The sequence below is a fragment of the Lissotriton helveticus genome, chromosome 8, assembly GCF_964261635.1.
Source record: "Lissotriton helveticus chromosome 8, aLisHel1.1, whole genome shotgun sequence".
NCBI classification, from domain to species: domain Eukaryota; kingdom Metazoa; phylum Chordata; class Amphibia; order Caudata; family Salamandridae; genus Lissotriton; species Lissotriton helveticus.
In genome coordinates this window covers 348,471,866-348,495,481 of record NC_136069.1, presented here as the reverse complement: position 1 = coordinate 348,495,481, position 23,616 = coordinate 348,471,866, and the positions used below count along the sequence as shown (strand labels likewise).

The 23,616-nt window shown below is 43.1% G+C and overlaps 1 protein-coding gene across 1 annotated transcript in view; it reads right to left on the bottom strand.

Moving 5' to 3' along the window:
• Positions 1–23,616, bottom strand: part of MTUS2 (microtubule associated scaffold protein 2) — a 1,701,731-nt gene that overhangs the window by 58,714 nt on the left and 1,619,401 nt on the right. The window contains exons 14-15 of the mRNA XM_078657132.1: positions 21,629–21,734; positions 9,225–9,298 (exon numbers count right to left, since the gene is read on the bottom strand). Coding sequence (XP_078513258.1) covers positions 9,225–9,298; positions 21,629–21,734 — 180 coding nt within the window. The remainder of the gene's footprint in view (positions 1–9,224; positions 9,299–21,628; positions 21,735–23,616) is intronic.

Sequence of the window (23,616 nt, the reverse complement as noted above, 5' to 3'; positions counted from 1 at the left end):
CGGGAGGGGGGCGGGAGAGGACACGGACGGCGGGAAAGGGGAGGGAACGGAAAAAACGTAACTCCGCCCTGGGAAAAAAATCTCGGGAACGCCCCCGAATCTGGTCCGGCCTTGACGGACAGATCCGGCACCCAATGGCTAGCCTCCATTTATGGAGCTAGCCAATGAGAGCCGGGGGACGTTCCCGAAGTCCTTATGGTCAACATAGGATTTCACCTGCGCCGAAAAGCTGCGCAGAGCGCAGCCTTCGGCAGGCGAAACCCAAAAAGGTGTTAATTCCGCCCGCTGTCTGGGGGCGTGCTGCTCGTCTGTCAGACAGGGGTACAGGATAAGCGACTGGGAAGAGTGGCCTAGTGACAGACGCGGAGCGCGAACTAGAACATAAGAAATTTCTCTTTTAGGCCTGTCCTTTTCAGACGGGCTCGGCATGACTTACTGCTGCGGTAACAGGCCAAACAGATGGCCCCATAAAGAAGATAAGAAACCTTTTACTTCAGCAGTAAGTCAAGGAGCCCAGCCTGAAAAGGACGGGGCTAAGAGAGAAAGAAGAACGTCACTAGGACATCTTCTCCAATGGCAGGCCACCGCTTAGGACGCCAGCCAATGGAGAAGAGGGGCGAGGCTTAACCTCGCTAGTGAAACTCATTCTACCTCATTAAGACGCATGTGCGCAGTCTTTCGCAGGCTGAGACCTAAAAACAAAAGAACTTGCCATTCTCTGTAGAAACCTGAGCCAGTCCACGGCCACAACAGCTGCAAGGAGCAGGGCAGGCACAGACAGCAGTACCCCCTGCTCTGAGGCCTGGCTCTGCTGTGAGATGGCTTAAGCCCCGTGACTGATTGGGAGTGGGGAGGGAGAGCAGAGAAAGTGGAGCCAAGAAATACACAATAAAAACGAAACCAGCACAGCGCTGGTGAAATGCTAGCAGTGCTGATAGATAATTCTGATAGATAATGTCGACAATTATTAACAAACAACCAAGTAGGAGGCAGGGCTGGGGAGGTAGCATTAAAACAACTGAGGTGTTAAGAGGAGGTGGGAGGAAGAATGCTATATTTAAATGTGAGCAGCTCTGGCGCTGAAGTCAAACACCAACAGAGCAGGAAACCAAGAAAGAAAAGAGTCCCCCAGAGAACAGATAAAGACCCATAGTGGAATGAGACAGTACTTAGTGCCTGCTGCATGGGAGGAACGGAAGAGAGAAAGGAGGGACAAAGAGGCAGGACTGACCACTGGCAAGCAAGGATTTTTGAAAGACACTGACACACACAAACCAAACGCTGGGGAATGGCTTTAACACAACATAAGAAATTACAATAGGTCTCGAATGCTCGACCTACAAACCAATGACAGAGCCGCTCATATCCCGGGCCATCTTAAGGATTTTGGGGGCCCAGGGTCAAACCTATTTTGGAGCCCCTGATCCTAACAACTTTGAATTTATGATCCATTTGTAGCTAAAGCATGCCAATAGATCATTCATTAAGAGTTAAGCAATAGTAAGAGAAAGAAGACAAATGAAAGACCATTGCTTATTTAAAATCAGCACCCGTACCCTTTAACACCCCTCCTTTTCTTCGGTTTCCTGGATCCACATACAGCACACAGATTGGCACTGAAGTGGACCATGGGGCAGCCCGGTATGAGGCTGTGGTATACTTGCAAACATTCTTTGACCAAAGCAGTATAGGTAGGTATTAAAGCTTGACAATTTGGATAAATTAATGAATGGGCCTGTCCTGACCAAATAACAAGGGGCCCCTTTGAAAGGTGGGGGCCCTGGGCCACAGCCCACTTTGCCCATTCCTTAAACTGTCTCTGCTCATATCAATTGGGACGGGCTTATGTACAGTGTACATCATTTTCACAGCTTTGGGGGTATCATGGGGTATTCTATTTTAGGGCCACGTGTTGTGGTATTAAAAAGACTAAGGGAAGATTTATTATTTTATGGACCAACACTGTGAAGCTGCTGTGAAGCTGCTGTGCTACGTTGCACAAAGGGAAGCAAGCAGCACCGAGCCATGCTGCTGCTGGAGCACAAACAGGCTGCCTAGCGCCACACAAAACATTTGCACCATGGTGTCTACCCTTCCAGTAACAATTCCTATGCTTAGGGAAATTGTAAAACAATCCTCACATTGGATGAGTGCTGTACAGGCAGCAAACAAATGCAACGTGTGGAACATTTGGAGAAATAAAAACATTTCTCCAAGTTAAGGCCTATTTAAAGGAGGCATTACTTTTCTTTACTCAAAGCCCAGTCTTGCTCTCTTAGTAGATTGGGCATTGCGTCTATGAGTGCTGGTTCTGTAATGCCCCTATTTCCACCGAAGCAGCATCCAAATATCACCCCCTTGAAGTAACTCGGCACAAACCGGTGAAAAATGCTATTCGTGATGAAAAAAATGCATCTTTCCATCTTTTGCACTGGAAAGTAAATACCCTAGCAAGAGCTTGCACCACTTTGCATGACTTAGCGCCAGTAGAAACCCTTCATAAATATGCTCCCAGTCCTCATTTTAATGTGATTGTCCCTTTTAATCCTCCTTTTTAGTTAGGGTACCAAACAAGTAAGGAGTAATTCAATAATTTAAAAAAATCTAAATATAATAACCTCATGAAGAGCTCTAAGTGGAGCCAATCATACCCTTCAGGTAATTTGGGTCCTATGGTAAGGAGAGGCCTGATGATGAAGCATGCCACCTCGTGGGTGAGGGCCTCTGTCCTCTTGAGGAAAAATCCCACAAAGAACTCATATTCAGACCGTTTATAACAAATACACTTAGTTATAGTCCCAGAGCCCAATACCCTTGTGCGGCTACCTCGTGTCAAGCCTATTAGTGGTTCCGGGAGCTCAAGCAGTTGAGTCACCTTTCCACTACCAGAAAAAATACTAAGATTAGTGCTCTCTGTGAAACATCTGGCCATTAGGCAAAGAAAATGCTGAAAGGTTAGAGAGCACACAATGTAAAACCTTTAATTGGATAGTTTCAAAGAATTCCACCTGCTGTATTACCCCTATGAATTGAAGCTTACACCACCTGGAAATCAAAACACTGCCAGAATATGGAGAAGACAAGGAGAAGACGAATATCACAGTAACTCTGTCTGAATTGAACTTCTCCTGGAACCCACACTCTGAAGGTGTTTCTTGAGGGTCAGGGAAACTAGCCTCCTAAAATCTATGGGGAGATAATGGACATTTTGGAAGAAGAACCAGAAAGCCAGTGGACTGGAATGGGATCGCACCCATTGCCTAAAGGAGTGGTTTAACTTGTCTTCTGCTAATTATGGACTGATTCCCTAGAAACTGTCCTTTGTAGTTTGGGAACTGCAGGGGTGAAAAGGAAAATTAGACAAAGAACGTTTTCGAGTCCTGGACGAAGTGACCAAGTCCCAAGATATAGCAAAGGAGTGATAAATAGTGGAAAAGTGACCCCAGCAGTGAAGCAGCCTAGACAGTTACAAATTGCAAGTTTGAACCACTCTAAAAAAAAATCAAAAAAGCTCTAGGACTTCAGTTGGACCCCAATGTCGAAGTATCCAGTGTCAGAGTCCCCATCCCGGCTACAGTGTTCTGCCTTCCTCTACTGGAAGAGTTTCACTTCAATTTCAAAGACAAGGTCTGAAGGTTAAAATTGTTGTCTAGGATGAAATATTAGGCTTTACCAGAGCCACATTCCATTGCTAAACGGTTTAAAGAGAAAGGCACATATGACCCAGTCACCGACGTTGAATTTTGAGATCCTCCTTGTTTCTTATGGGTGCTCTTTTTAAAGAAGATTCAAAACATGTGATCCCCTTAAACAATGTTTACTGTTTTGGTTTCATTTATTTTTATCATTGCATTTTTATTCTTTTAACTAATATAAATTATTTGCTATTCTCAGGCCGAGCTTAAGTTGGATTTGATGCCTATTTTAGTGCCACATGAAAAAGACAAGTGTTAGCACACACCGTTCCTCTAATATCCAGGTGTCACAAAGTAGGTCACCTTCTGTTTGAAAAACAGTAAACACAATTGTTTTACAGGGTGGCCAATCAGATTCCTGAAACAAAAGCCATCTAATTAGCCACCCTTTCAAACAATCATCACAGGCCAATATTTAGGGCCATTCTGCCTGTCTGACTAACCCTCTACAGCCTGTATTTTGCTTTAAAGTTGTGTGGGCAAATACATCAGTGTTTTTTTATGTTTACCCATGAATTCTGCCCTCTACTCCAATCAGAGTTTGCTGGTGTTTCAAACCAAATTTCACTACACTACCCAACTAACTTAAAGGGAAGATTTTGCTTTTTGATAAAAATATTTCTCCCATTACTAGACATGACATTAATTTGTACCAGCTAGTGTCATTCATTCACTCCTTTACCCCACCACAGCAAGCTACCACGTATACATTTCACTGCGTATTTTTATTACATTTTGAAAAGGTTTTCTTATTTCTTTGTGTAAACAATTCCAGACATGAAAATTGTTAAACAAAAATACAAACATTCAAGAAATCTAGCAAAACCAGATTTGGTGTCTGCTTTATGAATGTTGTCCTAAGCAAGAGAAGTGATTCTTGAGGGCCACGGTAGACAACCTGAACACAGTAAGACTGAGACCCAGGTGTACTAATATTTGATGCAAGGCAGCACAGCAACAAAAGCTGTTGCACTGTCTTGCATCAAAAGGAGGAAGGAAACATTTACTATATCTACCAACATATGGTGCATTTTTCTCTGGACTAGAGAAACAAAAAGTATGCAGTTATGGGGGCGGGGAGGAAAAAGCTCTAGGTTTGTACAGAAGGGTAGGCTATCTGTTAGGAACAAGGGCCCTCACACACCCCAAGGGGTGTCGTGCGTAATCATCGTGCAGCTCCTCGTTGGGCTGGCGTTGTAATGCCCAACGGACCCCACTGAGGGGCTCTTTGCTGGAGGTCCTTTCTTTTTACGGATGTGAGTGGAGTGGAGTGGTGGGGTGTGTAGTAAAAGAGTCCAGTAGAAGGGATGGGTGTACTATTGGCTCGTTTTGTGCTTTTTAACTATTTATTGCAGGGATCAGCCAGTTTCTATACACACTGGTTGACAATTTACTGTACCAGCCACCTTCTGCATAACTTGGTTGACAACTAAATGCACCAGCATTTTCAATCTTGTTGTTTGTCTTCCTCTCTAGGCCCCCCAGAAGGTATACTATAAACTGCACTGTTTTAGGGTATGGTGTTATACACATGCACAAATCTACCATCCAGACATGAGTAGATAAGGATCCCTTGGTCCTGATAAAATACTGTGATCCTTTGGACTACAATAGGCATGAAACAAAACGTGTAGCACAGGGAGACTTACACACCCAAACAAAACGTGCAGCACAAGGTGACTTACACACTGTCAAACAAAACGTGTAGCACAGGGTGACTTGCACACCGCCAAACAAAAGGTGTAGCACAGGGTGACTTACCCACTATACAACCATCCCCCATGTAAGGGTAGGAAATGTGATCTGCGGAAATGGAAAATGGGACTAGTACCCATTGGACACGCCTCATGTAGAGATTTATAGTGTAAATTGTAGACATGGGACTTTCACCATTTCCACCCCAAAAGGAAGGGTGTGTAACGTCTTCAAAAGCATGGGTGAATAACACCCACTCAGACATCCCTCATGTAAAGGAATGAAACATAGACTTTTTAATTTGGGGACTCTAACCCATATAGACATCCCTATTGTGAAAGTATTTAAAAGAAGAGGAATGAGGGTGAGTTGCATTATAAAACCTGTGACTCGATTTGCAGTTTTATAATGTTACAATCAGCTGCGTCATGATCGCAGTGCATCTTGGTCACAGCAGTCCCAAACAACAATCATAACCCTCCATTGGGTATACTTAACGTGATTATGCACCAAAAACCACAATCACGGAGTCCAGTTTGTCCCGTCACAGGCTTGAAATGTATTCGCCCGCACGGGCCTCTGACACGGACTACCCGTTTAACATCCTACGGGCAGCCCGAAGTCCTTCTAAGAGTGGCGCCGCCTCTGCCGGCGTTAAGTATACCCAATGGAGGGTTATGATTGTTGTTTGGGACTGCTGTGACCAAGATGCGCTGCGATCATGACGCAGCTGATTGTAACATTATAAAACTGCAAATCAAGTCACAGAAGTCGGAAGTGCCGCCATACCCGTGATCAAGACTGATTGTCGAAACGCGTTGGGGAGGCAACCTGTGATGTTATGCTGCCATTAACATTAAAGGAGATTTGCAACAGTTTGGGTGCGCTGCCTATTTACTCCTCGGGGCCCGGTGGGGAGCAGTTGGAAAAGAAATATTCACGGCACAGCCCAGTGCCGGCAGAGGCGGCGCCACTCTTAGAAGGACTTCGGGCTGCCCGTAGGATGTTAAACGGGTAGTCCGTGTCAGAGGCCCGTGCGGGCGAATACATTTCAAGCCTGTGACGGGACAAACTGGACTCCATGATTGTGGTTTTTGGTGCATAATCACGTTAAGTATACCCAATGGAGGGTTATGATTGTTGTTTGGGACTGCTGTGACCAAGATGCACTGCGATCATGACGCAGCTGATTGTAACATTATAAAACTGCAAATCGAGTCACAGAAGTCGGAAGTGCCGCCATACCCGTGATCAAGACTGATTGTCGAAACGCGTTGGGGAGGCAACCTGTGATGTTATGCTGCCATTAACATTAAAGGAGATTTGCAACAGTTTGGGTGCACTGCCTATTTACTCCTCGGGGCCCGGTGGGGAGCAGTTGGAAAAGATATATATTACATATATCTATTACCTTCTGGCAATTGCCAGTAGGTAGTTATAGTCAGGACCATCTTTCCAAAGGAAAAGCGTTTTTTGACTTGACTACATCTGTGGCGCTGTTTGACATATCTTCATAAAAATGGTCACAAAAAAGTGCCAGATTCTAGTTTTGCATGGAAAGTTTCGGGGTAATATGTCAATTGATGGATGAGAAAAAAGAAGAAGAGTTTTTTCAAAGTTAATTTCCACAAAGGTTTTAGACACAACTATAGCCTGATCCGAAGAACTGAATTACACCTAACGTGGTAGGAAGGTAGCTCTTCATCCAGGTAGAACCCTTTTTATTATTTAGTGTAATGCCATTCACTAGTTTTTGAGACATTAACGGAAATCCAAATTTGTATATCTAGGGATGCGGATCCTCCTTGGATTTGTTAATCCACGCGCCAATAGCATAGCTGTGATTGGCTGGCCGAAACCTGAGAGGAAAGTTGTGCCCGCCATTTTGTTTATCAGTACTGGATTCCCAGCGGAGAAAATACAATTAAAAAGTGATATAGGGGGTCAGGGTAGAGGTACCCTGACCCCATGGGACCAATGGAGAGATCTATGAGGGACCCCTCATGGGCTAGAAATCGCCCAAACCCCTTTTTGTTTTACCATGCAAGGATCCATGGATCCTTCAAGAGTGGGGTGGATTTTGGGTGGCTCTGCTGGTCCAGACCCCAATTAAAAAAAGATATACTCACTCAAAGATCCACATACCTACTCTCTCACACCCCCCTCACACTCACACACCACCACCCTCAAAACCACTCACACACCCACACACAGACCCACACAGCTTTGACACCCACTCACACACCCACTTACACACCCACACAACTACTCACACACCTATACACCCACTCACATACCCTCAATCTCACTCACAGACATTCACACACCTACTCACACACCCACACTCACTCACAGACCTACACAGCCAGTCACACATGCACTCACACACCTGCCACACTCACACACCCACTTACACACCCAAACTCAAACACCCAGTTTGCAAGGATGTTATAGTTAGGAAATAGCATTAAAAACATAGAAATTCACTGAAAGAAACTAAAGGTTACAGGTACGTCATAGTTAGGTTCAGATTTTACACATACAAAACCATAAAAATCAGCCATTACAGTTATAGTTATCTCAAGTTACTATAACTCACGCCCTAAAGTAACTATAACTCATGCCCTCTCAATGCACTGCTAATTACCCAACATATTACATCACTCATGACATCTTCTATGACATCATAGATAATATCACTGCAACATCTGCAGTGAAATTATTGATGAGAAAACTGTGCATGGCAGGGACACAAGTTACTTGAGATAACTAGCACTGTTGAATTTCTATAGTTTTGTGTGTGTATAATCTGAACCTAACTATAACGTCTCTGTAACCTTTGTTTTTTTCAGTGAATATATATACATATACACGTATATTTGTTCATAATAAGGTGATATTAGGTTTTTGACGGAGTACCAGTTGACAGAATCTAAAGCAGGCCTTAAATCCTGTAACAGCTTCTTGATACATGAAGCAAAAACTTGCAAATTCATTACAAAAAAACAGGGCACAAGTCCTATAAAAAGAAGTGGGAGGACTGACCAAGTAAAGACAATATGCAAATGACCTCATGACATCATGATGTAGTGCTATAAAAGAAATAAAATAGTGCTACTTAAATTATTTGTGCAAATACTGGGACAGACTAACCCTTCTGACAGTCTTACAGTGTCTGCATTTATATACAGGGACAGAAGAAAGGCAAAAGCATGTCTCTCTTAAGTTCTTGTGAAGAGAAGGCAAGCTGTGTGCCTTTGTTTCCCGCTGATGATGGCTGATTAGCTTGTTTCCGGTCCAGGGAAGACATGGCTTGGCAGTTTGGGCTGGACTGTTCCCATTAGGTACAGGGTCAGACTGATTTGCCTATGGCCATGTCTGAACTGGGGTGGTTGAGTGAGCTAAAGAATGATGATGGATTAAACGCAAATCAGTTGACTGGGGGGTGAGCGTTTGATTTGCTCCAGCACTCCGTCCATCATCCCCTTTGGTAACGCTTTATTTCCCTCTGTGGCATTTACATTTAAATGTAAGGTGGAGGGGGTCCCCAGTCAGCATATACAAAGGGGATGGTCCCTTAACTTAGTTCCAGCTGGAGGTGAAAAAAGGCTTCCTGCACGTTGCTGCTGGGAATGGAAAGCAGGCAACGTGCAGGTGCTGCTGAATGTGTCCTGGTGTCGGAAAATTACACCGGGACAAGTTCAGCATATTTCTGTGGGGCCCAACTTCTTGGCAGGGGGGACGGCGTCCACCCTGTGAAAAGAGTGGGGGGACGTCATGTACCTGCTTGTACCCCCGACTCGAGCCCTGAAAAAAAAGATAGGAGATACGAACCTGGAGGGAGAGACGCATGTTTTCAAAGTTGTCTTCCAGTGTCTTCTTTTCAAGCTCGTGGTTACATTTCAGCTCTGGAAAAAGGCAAAAGAAGTGCACAGATAATATTTAGTGAGTATATGATATCTACTAACGAGTTACTCTTTAATGTCTCTTTCAATGACAATATAAAATCAATCATACTTTTATGGATTTGTATCTTGAAGGATGGCCGTGTGATGTAAGTGATGAACGTTTAGAAGTTACAAGTACAATTAACACTGATTCTACCCAGAGTTGACAATGGGATGCATGTCAAATGTTGCCTCTGTTGAATAATATATTGGGCGGCAATGACCGAACAAAAAACATTGAAATTGAAGACATATTTCACTGGTGGTGTGTTCTGCAATTGTTACTTGGGCATGAGGCAGACCAGACTACTGTGTTTGGCAAATGCTCCAAAACATTCTGCATCAACAGATCGCTTGAGCATGGGATACTGTCCTCTGTGATAGGTGATGCTAATTGGGTCACGAAACACATGATCGATCGATCTATCTTGTTATTTACATTTACAGAGTTTGGACTGCTCAGATGCTATTCTGTATATATCCAGTAGAGGGCACAATAGACCGGTGCTTTTGAATTAGATGAAAATGCAAGCACTGCAATAGCTCGTTCTCCTCCATGACTTATTGGCCAGTTTCACATTTCTTTGGCGCATTACAGAACATAAAACAGGTGTCGCGGATTGCAGATGTGGGTCGTGGCCACATTTGCTGATGGGAGGGACAATCAGTAGTTTCTATGGCATGAATAACACTGAGGGAAAGAAGTATTTTCACCAGTACATCCGTTTTATAAAATCACTACAAAAATGAGCAAGGGCCTCATAGGTACAGACGTGAGAATGCATATCCTTAACTGACGTTTGTTAAAAAATAGAGTCACTACTCTCATGCATATTAATGTCATTACGTATACAACTATTTAGAAATATAACTCATGTGCAGGGTGTAAATTTCAGAGTACTGTTTTGTGAAATTCTCTGAACTTCTAAGTAAAGTGATGTTTCACTACTGCGTCCTCTGGGATGTCATCCAAGCCATCTCTCAATTTCAGAGAGATTCATATAGTTCAGGACTCGCTGAGCTACATTTCAATCCTTTACATATTAGGGTAGAGTTAAAATTCGCAGTCTGCCCGATATCCAATGCTTGTAGTCATGACCTCATTAACAAAATGGCTACTTACTGGTAGGGGTAGTTTTGCAGCTTGTTGCATGTTCAGATTCACATGTCGTCCATCATTTGGCCATCTAGTGGTTGGGTTTAGAATTCTCCTCTTGCAGTCTTCTTTTTTAGGTCTCGCCTGTGCTGCGCGCAAGCGTTGCATAGGAGTGATCTCTTGGAATCGCTCAGGACTTTTTGGGAAACTCGTGCATGTACAGGCCCGGACTGGCCATAGTGGGCACCGGGCAATCCCCCGGTGCGCCGCACGGGTGGGGCCTGTTTTGGGCCCCCTGGGGGCCGTTTTTGTTACACGGCCGAAAATGGACCCCGCGAAGAGCTCGGCGGCTCCTCCAATCCCCCCCCCCCCCGAGTGGGGGGGAGCGGGGGGCGGCCGAGCAATTTGCCGGGACCAGTTTTGGTTCCCAGTCCGGCCCTGTGCATGTACTGCACTCTTCCCAATGAACCCTCGTGCATGTGTGGTGTTTACCTTGAGGGAGAAAGCACGGGGAGCGCTGTGCGCCATCTGTTTGGTTTCCTATTTCAAAGGCTTCCTTCACGTTGTGACCGCACGTCCGGGCACAGTTTTCTGTAAACAGCTGCATTCCTTGCTTTCATTTTTGGCGTTGCACGTCTGAATTGCTCTGAACTTCCGGCCTACACTAGTGCGCGTGCACCACTCGCGGGACGCTGCCGATATATTCCTCCTTTGTTCCTGTGGTGTAAGCCAATGCAGGAATTGTATTTAGTTTCTTCTGGTTTCATTTTCTTTTCCGTATTTTTATTGCATCGCTTTCGTTCCACTACTTGCTCTGGAGTAAATTTTCTTTTTCGCATTTTCTATTGGTCTTTCTTATCGTTTTATCTGCTGCCTTTTTTTTACTCTCCGTTACATTTCTCCATTTGGCGCTTATTGGGTTTCACACAGCGCGCGCACCACTCGCAGGCTTTAAGGTGAAGTCTAATTTATCACTGCATTATTTTGTTTTAACGCTGGGAGCCGTTTGCATTCTGGGATATCAAGTTCTTTAAATGCAAACTCCAGCCGTCGAGCCCGCCTCTGTCCCCGGAATCAGTTAGCATTGTGGGACCTGTGGTTCCAGTTGGCTTGTTGCTTTCAGCTTTTGGGGCCCGCAATAGCAGCTCTGAGGTCCCAGGCCACTCCGGCGTTTTCGCGATGCCTGGTCTCACGTCCTGTGTGCCTGGATGCTATGGCAACTTGCACCGCGACAGGGAGTTGTAATTCTACACCTTTCCCAAGGACCCGGAGCTGCGTCGGCTCCGGCTTGACAATATGTCCCGCGTGGGCGTCAGCGGATGTTTCAGCACTTTTGAGCCCATGTCAGGCCATCAACTCTGCAGCCTGCATTTCCCTGGTGGCGCTAAAAACACCTACTCCTCTCTTGCTGTCTCCGGCTCACTCAAGCTGCACTCACCCGCACCAGTTGCCTATCCCGTCCTCATTGCAAAGCACTCAACAGCATTATTTCTGCGTGTTCTACCTCTGCCCACACTAATTACTGTGCAGCGCACTATGATCTAAGGGAGGAGTCACCCAACAGACAAAGACTCTTCCAAGACAACAACAAAGTGTAATCATCCAGGCCCACCACCAGATGGTGATCTAATGCTATAGTGTGATGGGTCTGCAGCCCATATGCCTCGAACATACTTTTTCATGCTGTCCACCCTCAGTGGTATGTGTCAGGTGTCAGTCCCTTCCGGCAGGTGCAGCACACATGGGTTATTCTTCACTGGTGGCCAGGGATCGCACCATACCGATGGATGATTTCTGGGTGGGGGGGGAAGCTCTACAGTTTCTGTCATCTTTGGAGTTTTTTTTGTGTAGACTAATGTGCACGTGGACCTCCATCCACCACTTGTGCATAACAATAGTGTACCATCAGTGCACGTGTGCCAGTCTCTACAGTGGGCATCACCACAGAAATTGTGCCAATCTACGCAACAGGGAACCATTACTGCATGTGTGCCAATCTATAAACGGGATATCGTGGCTGCATGACTTATATAGTCCCAAAGGCGAGACCTATTGGCTATGCCAGTGCTTGTTGTTGTTTGGTTTTGTCTCTTGTTACCATTTTTTTCCCTGGTGACTGGATTGTTCACTGTATTTCAAATTGGCTTCCTGTTGTTTTTAAGGTTTGCTTTAAATCTTTTTCCTTATCCTTGTTTGCTTTGTTTCACCTCATTTCCTTGGGAGGTGGGTGGGTCACATGTGAGTTCAGAAATTTCTTCAAGCCGTAAAACTACTACTACGAGTAAATACCAGTTTTTTTCTGGATTCACATGCTTTCAATTGACTTTGTAGCAGTATCTTTGTTTATTGCGGTAGTTGGGTTCGAAATGAGCTTCAAATTGCAAACACTTGGTTTCGTTATTTTTGTCCCACTTGTGATCCACCTGGATATCTACGCAATAGTGCCTTGTAAACCTATGGACTCATGACCATATAGCACACTAGGTAGCTGTCAGACATATGTAACTTAATGGGTAGGTTGGTAAGAAGGCTAGGGTGGCTTCCTTTTTCCTTGTTGAGTGTGTTCTTGACTTAGTCTCCAGTTGTATACCAGTCTTCTTGTGACACATTTATATTGTCTTAGTTATCCTTCTAGCAATGGTATCATTAGTTACTGGTACTCCCATGTTCTTGTATGGGAAGGATACAAAGAACTGGCTTCCTTTTCTGATTAGTTTTGTTCACTCTAGGTAGTACCCACCGTCTATGTACAACCAGTATGCAGAAGGCTGATCCAGCTCGAGACTTTGGCTCCTGGATGAAACTTGGTATTTGGATGGTTTGGTTCATTTGAAAATGTGATATGACCTTTGGTGGAAAATGTGGGTTAGTCCTCATGATTACCCTGTCCAAGTGTATTTAAATGTATGATTACTGGTTTGCAACTCGCTTACCCAAGGTAGTGATATCATTACAATTCGGAAGGCTATTTTTAGTGTGACAAATGTATGTTTTGCTTCATGGAGTGGTTCAAAAAGTTCTCTCGTCAGTTCTGTTAGCACAACATTTAGGTTCCACATGGGTGCTGGTATGCATCTTGGTGGGAGAATTCTCTTGCCTCCTCTAGAACATTTTGACCTGTGGTGCTGTGAGTAAACTTCTGCTTATGTGACTCCTAGTCTAGACCTCTATCGTTATCAATTGAACCTCAAGCAAGTTGTACGTCAGTTTGCTATCCAGTAGATGTTAGGTATCTGATGACCGGGTGTCCTACGTCCTGCTTTTGAAAGGCTAGACCTTTGGTACCACCGCACATACCTTTCCCATTAGGCTGTGTAGCATTTCCTTTTAGTTGACCTTCATGCTTCCTTTAGGACTTCCATTGTTCATCCACATCTATAAAGCCCTCCACAACACAGGGCCAGCATACCTCAATGACCAACTCTACCAAACCTCCAGACAGGTAAACTTCACCTCTCTCCCTTGCACAAATCCCCGCATCCACAAAAGCAAGACAGGAGGGCATGCTCCTTCATCCCCACCAAAAACTGGAATAAACTCCCTCTACACATCAGAACTGCCACTCCACAGATTCCGTATGCATTTTTCCCGATTCATGCCCTTATATAGGTATAATTCACATTTCCCTTATATAAGCATAGAAATCCAGTCCTTATTTAGGCATAGCCCATGCTACCCAAATACAGGCATGGCTACTTCCATCCATTCATCTAGGTCACAACGATTTCTTGAAAAACCAGACTCTTAAGCAGAAGGGACTTCCCCTAGCCTGGATATAGATTTCTCCAAGAAACTAATTTTTATGCATGAACAACTATTCCTTCGGGGTTCATCCATGACGTTCATGTGCCCGACTTTACGTCAAAGCTGGTATTCCTAAACACCTTCAAGGTATAAATATACGTTCCCTTGCTATGGCAAAGCACGGTGTGGTTTGGTGCAGTTCGACTATCTACTTGCCCGACGCAGCTCGCTACAGCAAGTGCAGAAGGAAGTCGACTCTTCAGCTGACGCACTGACAAAGAAGCTGACATCCTCCTGCTGAGAATCCAGCTCCAGTGTTTCTGACTCCCCTTGCGGGGTGTTGGGAAATCGAGTCCCGAGACACCAACCTTTTTCATTCTAAAGGTATGGAGCTGATTAGAACCTAGAGAAACCTTTGGCAATTCTTGGCAGAACTAAAACTTATGCTAAGCAGCACCTACTTTTTCCCTGGTACTAGAACTAGGTTAGGTACATGGGTAGGCGTATTTTAGAAGCACTAGTTGAGTATTATAGTCTGTGTTATTTATGTATGTATTTTTACATGTCATAGCAACAGACAATGCTATTACAGTATTATTTTATAACACTATTCTTGCTGTACGCTTTATACTTTGCATTCTAACGATTATAGCAGTTCACCTCTCTTGCATAAGAAAGAAGACTGTTCAATAAATCCTTTATTGAAAATGCCTGTCTCACTGTTTCTCTGCAACTCTGTAGAAACGAAGCATGCACGATTTACTGAGTAAAATAGTTATCTATTGTTTCCACGACTCTGAAGATATTTGTTCCAGCTCTAGGGAAACAAAGTTGTCATGTTTATGCGGTTGTCAGAAACTAATCCCTTCTTGTTTATTCAAGAAAGTTTCTAGTGACCTCTGAGTTAGTCGGCATACACAGTTAAGTTTATTATACTCGATAGAGACTTCGGGCCATATGTATCATACTACCGCTTTGCGAATTCCAAATAGCGAATTTTAAGGAATCGCTATTTGGAATTCGCAAAACGGTATGTATGTACAAAATCGCTATTAAATAGCGATTCTTTACCATTCCTAATTTGCGATTAGCAAATTGCTAATCACAAATTACCCATTCATTTCTATGGGCCAGGAGGCCCATAGGAATGAAGGTGCAATTTGCGATTAGCAATTAGCTAATCGCAAATTAGGAATTTCTTCAAGGGTGCAGGGGTGTCTCAAGAACACCCTGCTGCACCCCTGAAAAAGACATTTGGGGGCATATGGCGCACATACATGCCCTAAGGGCATGTATGGGCGTCATATGGCACCTTTTGTTTTTTGGAAAAAAGCTTTTTGAAAAGAATTCGCAAATTACCACCAACTAGAAGTTGGTGGTAATTTGCGAATCCTTAATGGCATGTTTTGAATATTTTTTGTTTGATACATTGCATTTAAGGAATCGCATAATTTGCGATTCCTTAAGTGCAATCGCAAAATAAGGAATTGCAAATTTTGCTATTCCTTATTTTGCATCAAACATGTTTGATACATACCATTTGTCTAATTAGCATTTGCAAAGGCCGAAATTGCGAATGCTAATTAGCTTGATACATATGGCCCATACTGACCTCAGTCCTATGTCAAATCTATAGTGTATATTATTCCAATGCATAGAGCCTATTGGGAATATAGGAACTACACTACAGAAGATCTTGTTGTTCAACTAGGAGCAGAGCATTGCCTTCGCTCCTGCTCCTGCTCCAGTGCCTGAATACCCTCATGGGTGATAAGCTGTGCCACACAAATCTGCATAACATAACATTGTTCTTCCCAGAATACCTAACTGTCTGAATTCTATGTCCTCAGGAGCTATGCTGCCAAGCTCAGAGTGTTGGGTTGTGTGTGAAGAACTTTTCCCTTCTGAAGGATACCACGTCATGAGAGACTGGCATTGTTTGCATGTTGCCCAGTGCTGTCTCTATTAGATTGGAAAAACAAATTTGCCTTGTACACTGGGGCAAGGCACCAAATTGTAAGAACAGATGACACCATTAAAAAAAGTCATTCAAACCCAAACACTAGATGGCAGAATAATGCAAAGCATGTGAATCCAGATACAATTCATGCTAAAAAAACAGATTTTGCATATAAAAAAAAGTAAAGTCCACATTTGTAAAGCGCACAATCACCCGTAAGGGTCTCTAGGCGCTGGGGGCCGTCGGGAAGATTAAGCGAGCTATTGCCCAGAGTCACATGGTGCTGGGCGGACCTGCCGCCGGAGCCGGGGATCGAACCGTGATCCCCAGATTCCAGCGTCAGTCGCCCTGGCCGCGGCGCCACACCTCTCCCCAGAGAGTGCATATCATACACTGACTTCCTCTGGAGAGACAAATAATATATCAGTGTTCTTGTCTGGCCTTCAAGCCAATATGCCAGGATACTATCATGTATTGGACCTGTGGAAATCAGGGGTTACTGGAATTAGACTGTGACAACCAGAGCCTTTTACCACTTGCTACCTGGGGCTTAAACTAACTATGAAGCCCAAAACTGAGCAATACCTACTCCTCTTAAGCACATGACACTAATGGTAGCAAAGTTGAGCAGCCCAAGGCTTACTCAGGGAAGTGATGGCATTAGACACTCAAAAATCAATGGACCTCCCCAATAGCAATCAATAAATCAATGTCCAGCCAGTGTTTTTATTTTGGAGCTCAAAAGCACTTTACTTGTGCACACAACACATTAGTGTACATATGACTCAGATGTTAAACCAGTATGGTAATTATGGGGTCTTGTGCTATTGGGAGAAGAACACCTGTTGTTTCACTTCAGAAATATCCCAATTATTAATGCTGCAAAATAAACCTTGATGTCTTAAGTCAATCCCCAGGGAAATCCCCCTGACGTGTTTGTCCCTTGTAATCCCCTGTAGTCAAAAAGTCATCACAGAGAGTCACCCACTGTTTTCCTTTTAGGTGTGTTTTGCCACTGGATATTGAGGACTGTTTAACTACAAGGGGTGCCCAGTGTTTTCCCTCCATGGGGCACTAGATATCTAGATGCAGAGAATACTTCACCAGGAGCGACACATCCAGGGGGTGTGCCACATGCATTAGGCACCAATGTGAGTGTATGCATGATTGAATGAGAATTGACTAATTAAGTAGGGATCACGACCCGGAAGACAGCCTTGGACCTCCGGAGGAGCCCCAGACAAGTTGACACATGTCTGGGATATTTATTGCTAAGGGGTATGGGAGCAATAATTATCTCAATAATCCCAACAAACGAATTGTAATAGTCTGTCGGGAAGGGATTTTTAGGATCCCTTACCTCATGATGGTGTTGCTCTACCACCACCAACAAAACACTTCCTGCAAATACAGTGAGCCCATTCGCTCTCCTAAACAAACTGCCACCTAGAATGGTAGGTGAGGGTCCGTCATCATTTTTATAAGAATCCTGACATACCAGCGATCAGAAATATTGGGTTCCCTGAATTAGTACGATTTCCTGAGGGAAACCCTTCAGACCAGATAGATTTGTGTGTTGTGTACACAAAGATCGTTCCAACCTGTGCCTTAACATATATGATTTTTTAATATGCACTCTAGAAGAGATTTACTATAACATTTGTCCTTGATGCCAATTTTTTTAGGTCAGAGATTTTGAAAAATAGATGTGTAAATTGTGGGTCATATTCTGCTGTTCAAGACTCTGACTCTTGCAATTCCACCCAATTGCTGATTCCACCTCTGGGTCCCATTGGTGGAATCCTAAAGTCATTTTTTCAAACTTCCGCACTGGTTATAGCTTCAATGAAGTGTATGTTGCTAACTTTTTGTGATGTCCCATAGTCATGTACAGATGTACGAGATCCGTGGACCTACTCTGTATTCTAGAAAACCTCTAAATACAGAAATGGCTGCCTGGTATTATAAGACCTTGAGGGAAACATATTAGTAGTATATATTTTGTTCAGTTTAATCAGCTACTGGAAGTAGATCAAATGTTGAAATAATTGTGCAAATACGGATTGAATTGTACCATGTCAGTTTCAAAGCTGAAATAGTTAGTGAGTTAATGGTCATGCTGTACCAAAATTGCATTATGTTCAGAATAAAAGTGGCACAAATGTTTTCTTTCTATCTGAAATATGGGAAAGTGAATCACTCGGTGATATTTTTGTGCGTGTATGTGTGTGTGAATCTCTTGACAAAAAATCAAAATTGCTGCTCATTGTGTTGCCTAGGGAGATGACACAGTTCGAAAACAAATGGCTTTTTGCTTCTGGAGTAGAATCTGCTGTTACTTTAGTTTGCCCGCAGAGAAGATTCTAGGAGCTTTACCAAACCAACTTAAAAGTGCTGGTTCTTCCCTTTCTGCTTTTTAGCTCACATTTGTATCCATTCCTAATCAGGCTGGTGATGAATGGAGGTACCAACCCATCTTGAGCGCTGGGCCAAATAAATTTGACAAAGGGAGTCCGAGCTACAGAGTATTGTGACTAAATTCTAGATTGAACCATGTTAACATGGGATACAAAATGTTAATAAAACATTACAACACAAAACAAATACATAGGATAGAGAAAGGAACTTGAGAAAATGAAAATGGCAATGGCTTTGGTAAGGCCAAGTTGATGTCAAGGAGTATAAAAGAGGGAAAGGTCAATTAGATGAGATGGAGACGCAGGCAAGGACTTTCAGAACTAAATGCTCAGAGTCTTTCTGAACCATGAATGTGAGGACAGTCAGATAGCCAAACTGCCTCAAAGACAGAGGACCTGGCGTGAGAATGGAATGGGAAGGGTTCACAAGGTGAAACCGTGCTGGACAACATTAAGGCAAAATAAGTACAATGATGCCTCTGGTATTTCTTTTAAGGAACCTTCTAATTGAAAGACAGATACTACAAATTATCTGTCCATGGTTATTAATTTACACACAGAATAAATCTACCACCTAATATTCTTTGTTCATCTAATCGCTATCAGAAAATATTAACCAACAAAATTATACACAAGCACAAGAAATTGGCTTAGATTACTTGTTTTAGTCAACCAAATTTTCTTTACACTGGATTTTTTGGTTTTGTTTCATATTTATATACATAAATATCCAGACGTCATATATATATCCACATTATATACACTGTACAACAAAACAAAAACAATACACATGAAAACCACACTTTTATACCCTTATTCTCCCGGGTTTAAATGAAGCCCAATTTTTTTTACATACATAAGGAAATTCATGGCATAATCTTTTTTTAGCCTTAATTCCTTTTTCACAATCACCATATAGTCATAGACCCTAGGAAGCTAAAATAACTTTATGCTTCTTTTTTTTAAAAAGCTTTCGTAGGATTTTTCACAATCAATTCCACATTTGTATGGTGTTGGATTATGGTAACTGTCGAAGCGTTTCGGCCTATCAAAACAGTTTAAGGCCTCCTCAGGACTTTGGGCAACAAGTACAAAATTACCAGCAATAAGCTGTGTTCCACCTCTTAGTACCAAAGGTGCCAGTATCGTCCTCCACCTCTCAAAATCGAAGTAAATCGATCTCTTGCACCTACCACTTCGGGTAGTGCTACGTTATTGCTTGACAAAACTCTGTTATCCAATTTTATTTCAAGTCATCTAGTTGGAGAAACGAGATGGTCTCAATTATTCAAATACTGTGGAGTCGCTCCAAAACCAAATACCGCCCCTTTCACTCGCCGTAATCAACTCTGTTTGTACGTCCGTTACAATGCGCCTTTCGTTCACGCATGACCCCGAAGTGGTAGGTGCAAGAGATCGATTTACCTCGATTTTGAGAGGTGGAGGACGATACTGGCACCTTTGGTACTAAGAGGTGGAACACAGCTTATTGCTGGTAATTTTGTACTTGTTGCCCAAAGTCCTGAGGAGGCCTTAAACTGTTTTGATAGGCCGAAACGCGTCAACAGTTACCATAATCCGACACCATACAAATGTGGAATTGATTGTGAAAAATCCTACGAGAGCTTTTAAAAAAAAAGAAGAAAAAGTTATTTTAGCTTCCTAGGCTCTATGACTATATGGTGATTGTGAAAAAGGAATTAAGGCTAAAAAAAGATTATGCCATGAATTTCCTTATGTATGTAAAAAAATTGGGCTTCATTTAAACCCGGGAGAATAAGGGTATAAAAGTGTGGTTTTCATGTGTATTGTTTTTGTTTTGTTGTACAGTGTATATAATGTGGATATATATATGAGGTCTGGATATTTATGTATATAAATATGAAACAAAACCAAAAAATCCAGAGTAAAGAAAATTTGGTTGACTAAAACAAGTAATCTAAACCAATTTCTTGTGCTTGTGTATAATTTTGTTGGTTAATATTTTCTGATAGCGATTAGATGAACAAAGAATATTAGGTGGTAGATTTATTCTGTGTGTAAGTTAATAACCATGGACAGATAATTTGTAGTATCTGTCTTTCAACTAGAAGGTTCCTTAAAAGAAATACCAGAGGCATAATTGTACTTATTTTGTTCTAACGTCCCAGATGCTTTGTGGTTTATTGGGTTTACCCTGAGATATATATGGACAACATTAAGGGGCATATTCACAAGGACTTATCTCCGAATTATCCCTACTTTAATGCTTCAAAAGTGGTGCTAGAATTAACACCCCATTCACAAACTGGTGCAAACTGCAGAAATCACCAGTATTTCTGCGATAACTGCCCCAAAATGAATCCCCACGGTGGACACCATCAAATAACTCTAATCAGATGCAGAGTAGGCGTTCCCATGCAAAAACACACGAAAAAATCACAACACAACTTTCACAACGAAATGCCAGATCTGCGAAGCGAACCAAAAACAGGTGATAAGCTGCGGTAGCAGCAGGGAATTTACACCTGCCTTTTGCTGGTGTTAAGCAGGATGACTACCTGCAGCATGGAAGGGAACACGGCCAGGAGCCTTTTAAGATGCAGGTATTCCAGATGAAAGGTGTCTGGCTACGTTAGCCCCACTAAAATGATAGTATTTTTGGTAAAAACAAATGATCAGACTTCGAGGAAGCTGATTGTCACCATGCTGCCAGTCTCACAGTGACACCTGGCATCCAGCAGGGGCAGTGTTGGGCCGGGAGCTTAAAGTAGTGATGAAGGGACTTTTCAGGCGATTATCGTCCATTCACAATGTATCGCCGGCTAACGCAGGATTTAAATTCGCCATCACAATTATTAGTACGTGGGTTTGGACACCCTTTCCTTGTTACTATTGCCATGTACTGCGGGCTTGAAAATAGCCCGCTAACATGGCGATATTAATCAGGGTTAGGCAGCGTTAACTTTTCTAGTGTTGACTGAAGATGGCGATAGTTATCTCCCGTCTTTGTGAATATATCCCTAAGCATTTACTCACACTCTACTCGTGTTTACACACGCTCTAGGTGTTTATTATAAATAAGCAAAGCTTGCCTTCAACTTGGTAGTTGTGTTCATCCCGCAGGACCGCGATGGCCTCCGTGTGGTGGTTCTCCAGCTGTAGCACTGTAGCATCTTGGGATACCACCATATCATCGATCTGTTCAAATGATAAAAATCGTGAAAAGAAAACAATGAACAATCCAAACAAAAATCAAAATGACACCAGGGAGCAGGTCAGTTTGACACGAGAGGTCTACTCTAGCACAAATCATAGAGGAGTTGAAACATTCCTAAAGAGAAATAGATTTTAGCTAGCCTAGAACTGGTATTCGCATCATGATTAACAAGGTAGGGTTCCTGCTTTACAAAATCGTAAGAGATCAGCCCACCTGTCTGGTGATATTCACCTTTTTTTGTAAGTCATAGCAATCACAGAGAACATAAATAAAGTAAAACACCTGAATATGTAATTTAAGCATGCATCATTTCCCTCAAGTCCTTCAGCTGAGTCCCAGCCAAGGCAAATATATCAGAATCTACTGCAGGAGAGGCTGGGTGGTGGCCAAAGGAAGAGTCTATTTCTTTCCTACAACCCCCCCTTCTGCCACCACCCGTTGTAGAGGTGGACGGGGGACCGTGAGTCATTACAAGGAGACACACAGCTCACCATCAGACAAGGCATGTTACAGCACGAGCTGATGTACAGGTTGGAAGCCATCTACATGACTTGTGGCCTTGCAAATAAGACTCTTTTGCATGGGGCATGATCTGTACATAAACGCGATATTTATCTTAGATGTCTGCTGGAGGTAGCATTACTGCTGATAGGAAGGTTAATGGAGACATCAAAGATTGTTATTCCACTTAAAAATCAGATCACCTTACAATTGTAATCGTCACAACGCTTGTTTGAAAGGTTGGCTGTGATTCAGAATCACACAGTAGGTACTAAAACCCAAACCCCAGCAAGATGTCATTTTATTTATTCATTTAGAAAAGCATGTTACTGCTTAAAAAGCTTACTGGCAGTGAAGAAAGTCAGAAAAACAAGAACAAATAATACTAAGTGGGTTTGGAATTCGACTAACAGAATACCCATTTTTTGAAGGCCTTTTGGGGGATGAGAGGGTTCTTCTTTTTGAGAGACTACATGGCAGGTTGTTCCACAGCTTGGGCTCTGAATAATGATACGCGTGTCCCTAGTACACTCTTTCGCTATCCGACACACAATGAAGATGGACGGGGTTGCAGATCACAAAGTATGCGAGCGGATATACACATCCAGCATCAAGTAGAGCTCAGATTTATCACAATAGCATAAGCCATACGGATCCACTTGATGTGCACCTGCTGTTCTATAGGTATGTAATGTAAACTCTGGGAACACCGGGTACAGGATGTTGCATTAATCATAATACACAAGTGGCAACCACCATTGCAAGCTTCTCTCTAGGGAGGAGGGAAGAAACTTCCTTAATAAACTTGAGGATTAGAAATGTGTTTTATGCCACTGCTGTCACCTGGCCCAAAAAAGAGGTCTTCTGATCAATTACAATACCAAGAGATTGTCTTTGCTGCAGAGGTTTGAAGCGTCCCCAGGGCTGCGAGCCATTGTACATTGTCCCACAGAGGATGTTATTACCACATAGCCAGGGCCGGACAGGCTAGCACAGTTTTTTGCTGGGGTGGCAGGGTGGGGTCCAAGTTCACTGCGGAGGGGCTGGTTTTGTTGCTGGGGAGCTGCCGGCCTTCTAAATGAACAAGGCAAAACAAATAGCTTTAAATTGTACTTTTTTAAACATTTGCTTTGCATTGTTTATTAAGGAAAGCCCGCTAGCCTGTACAGCCCTCTGCGTAACAGAACCTTGACTTTACTAGCATTCATCTTGCTGACAAAGTTCACCCTTGGACATTGAGATGGGCCACTGTCATGGAGTTTGTTGATTAACTGGGTCTTGTCAACATAGGATATAGCCCTTCCGCCTAATGGTCTTACCAGAGAAGATAAGGGACATACAAAGACATCAATTCACATCGGT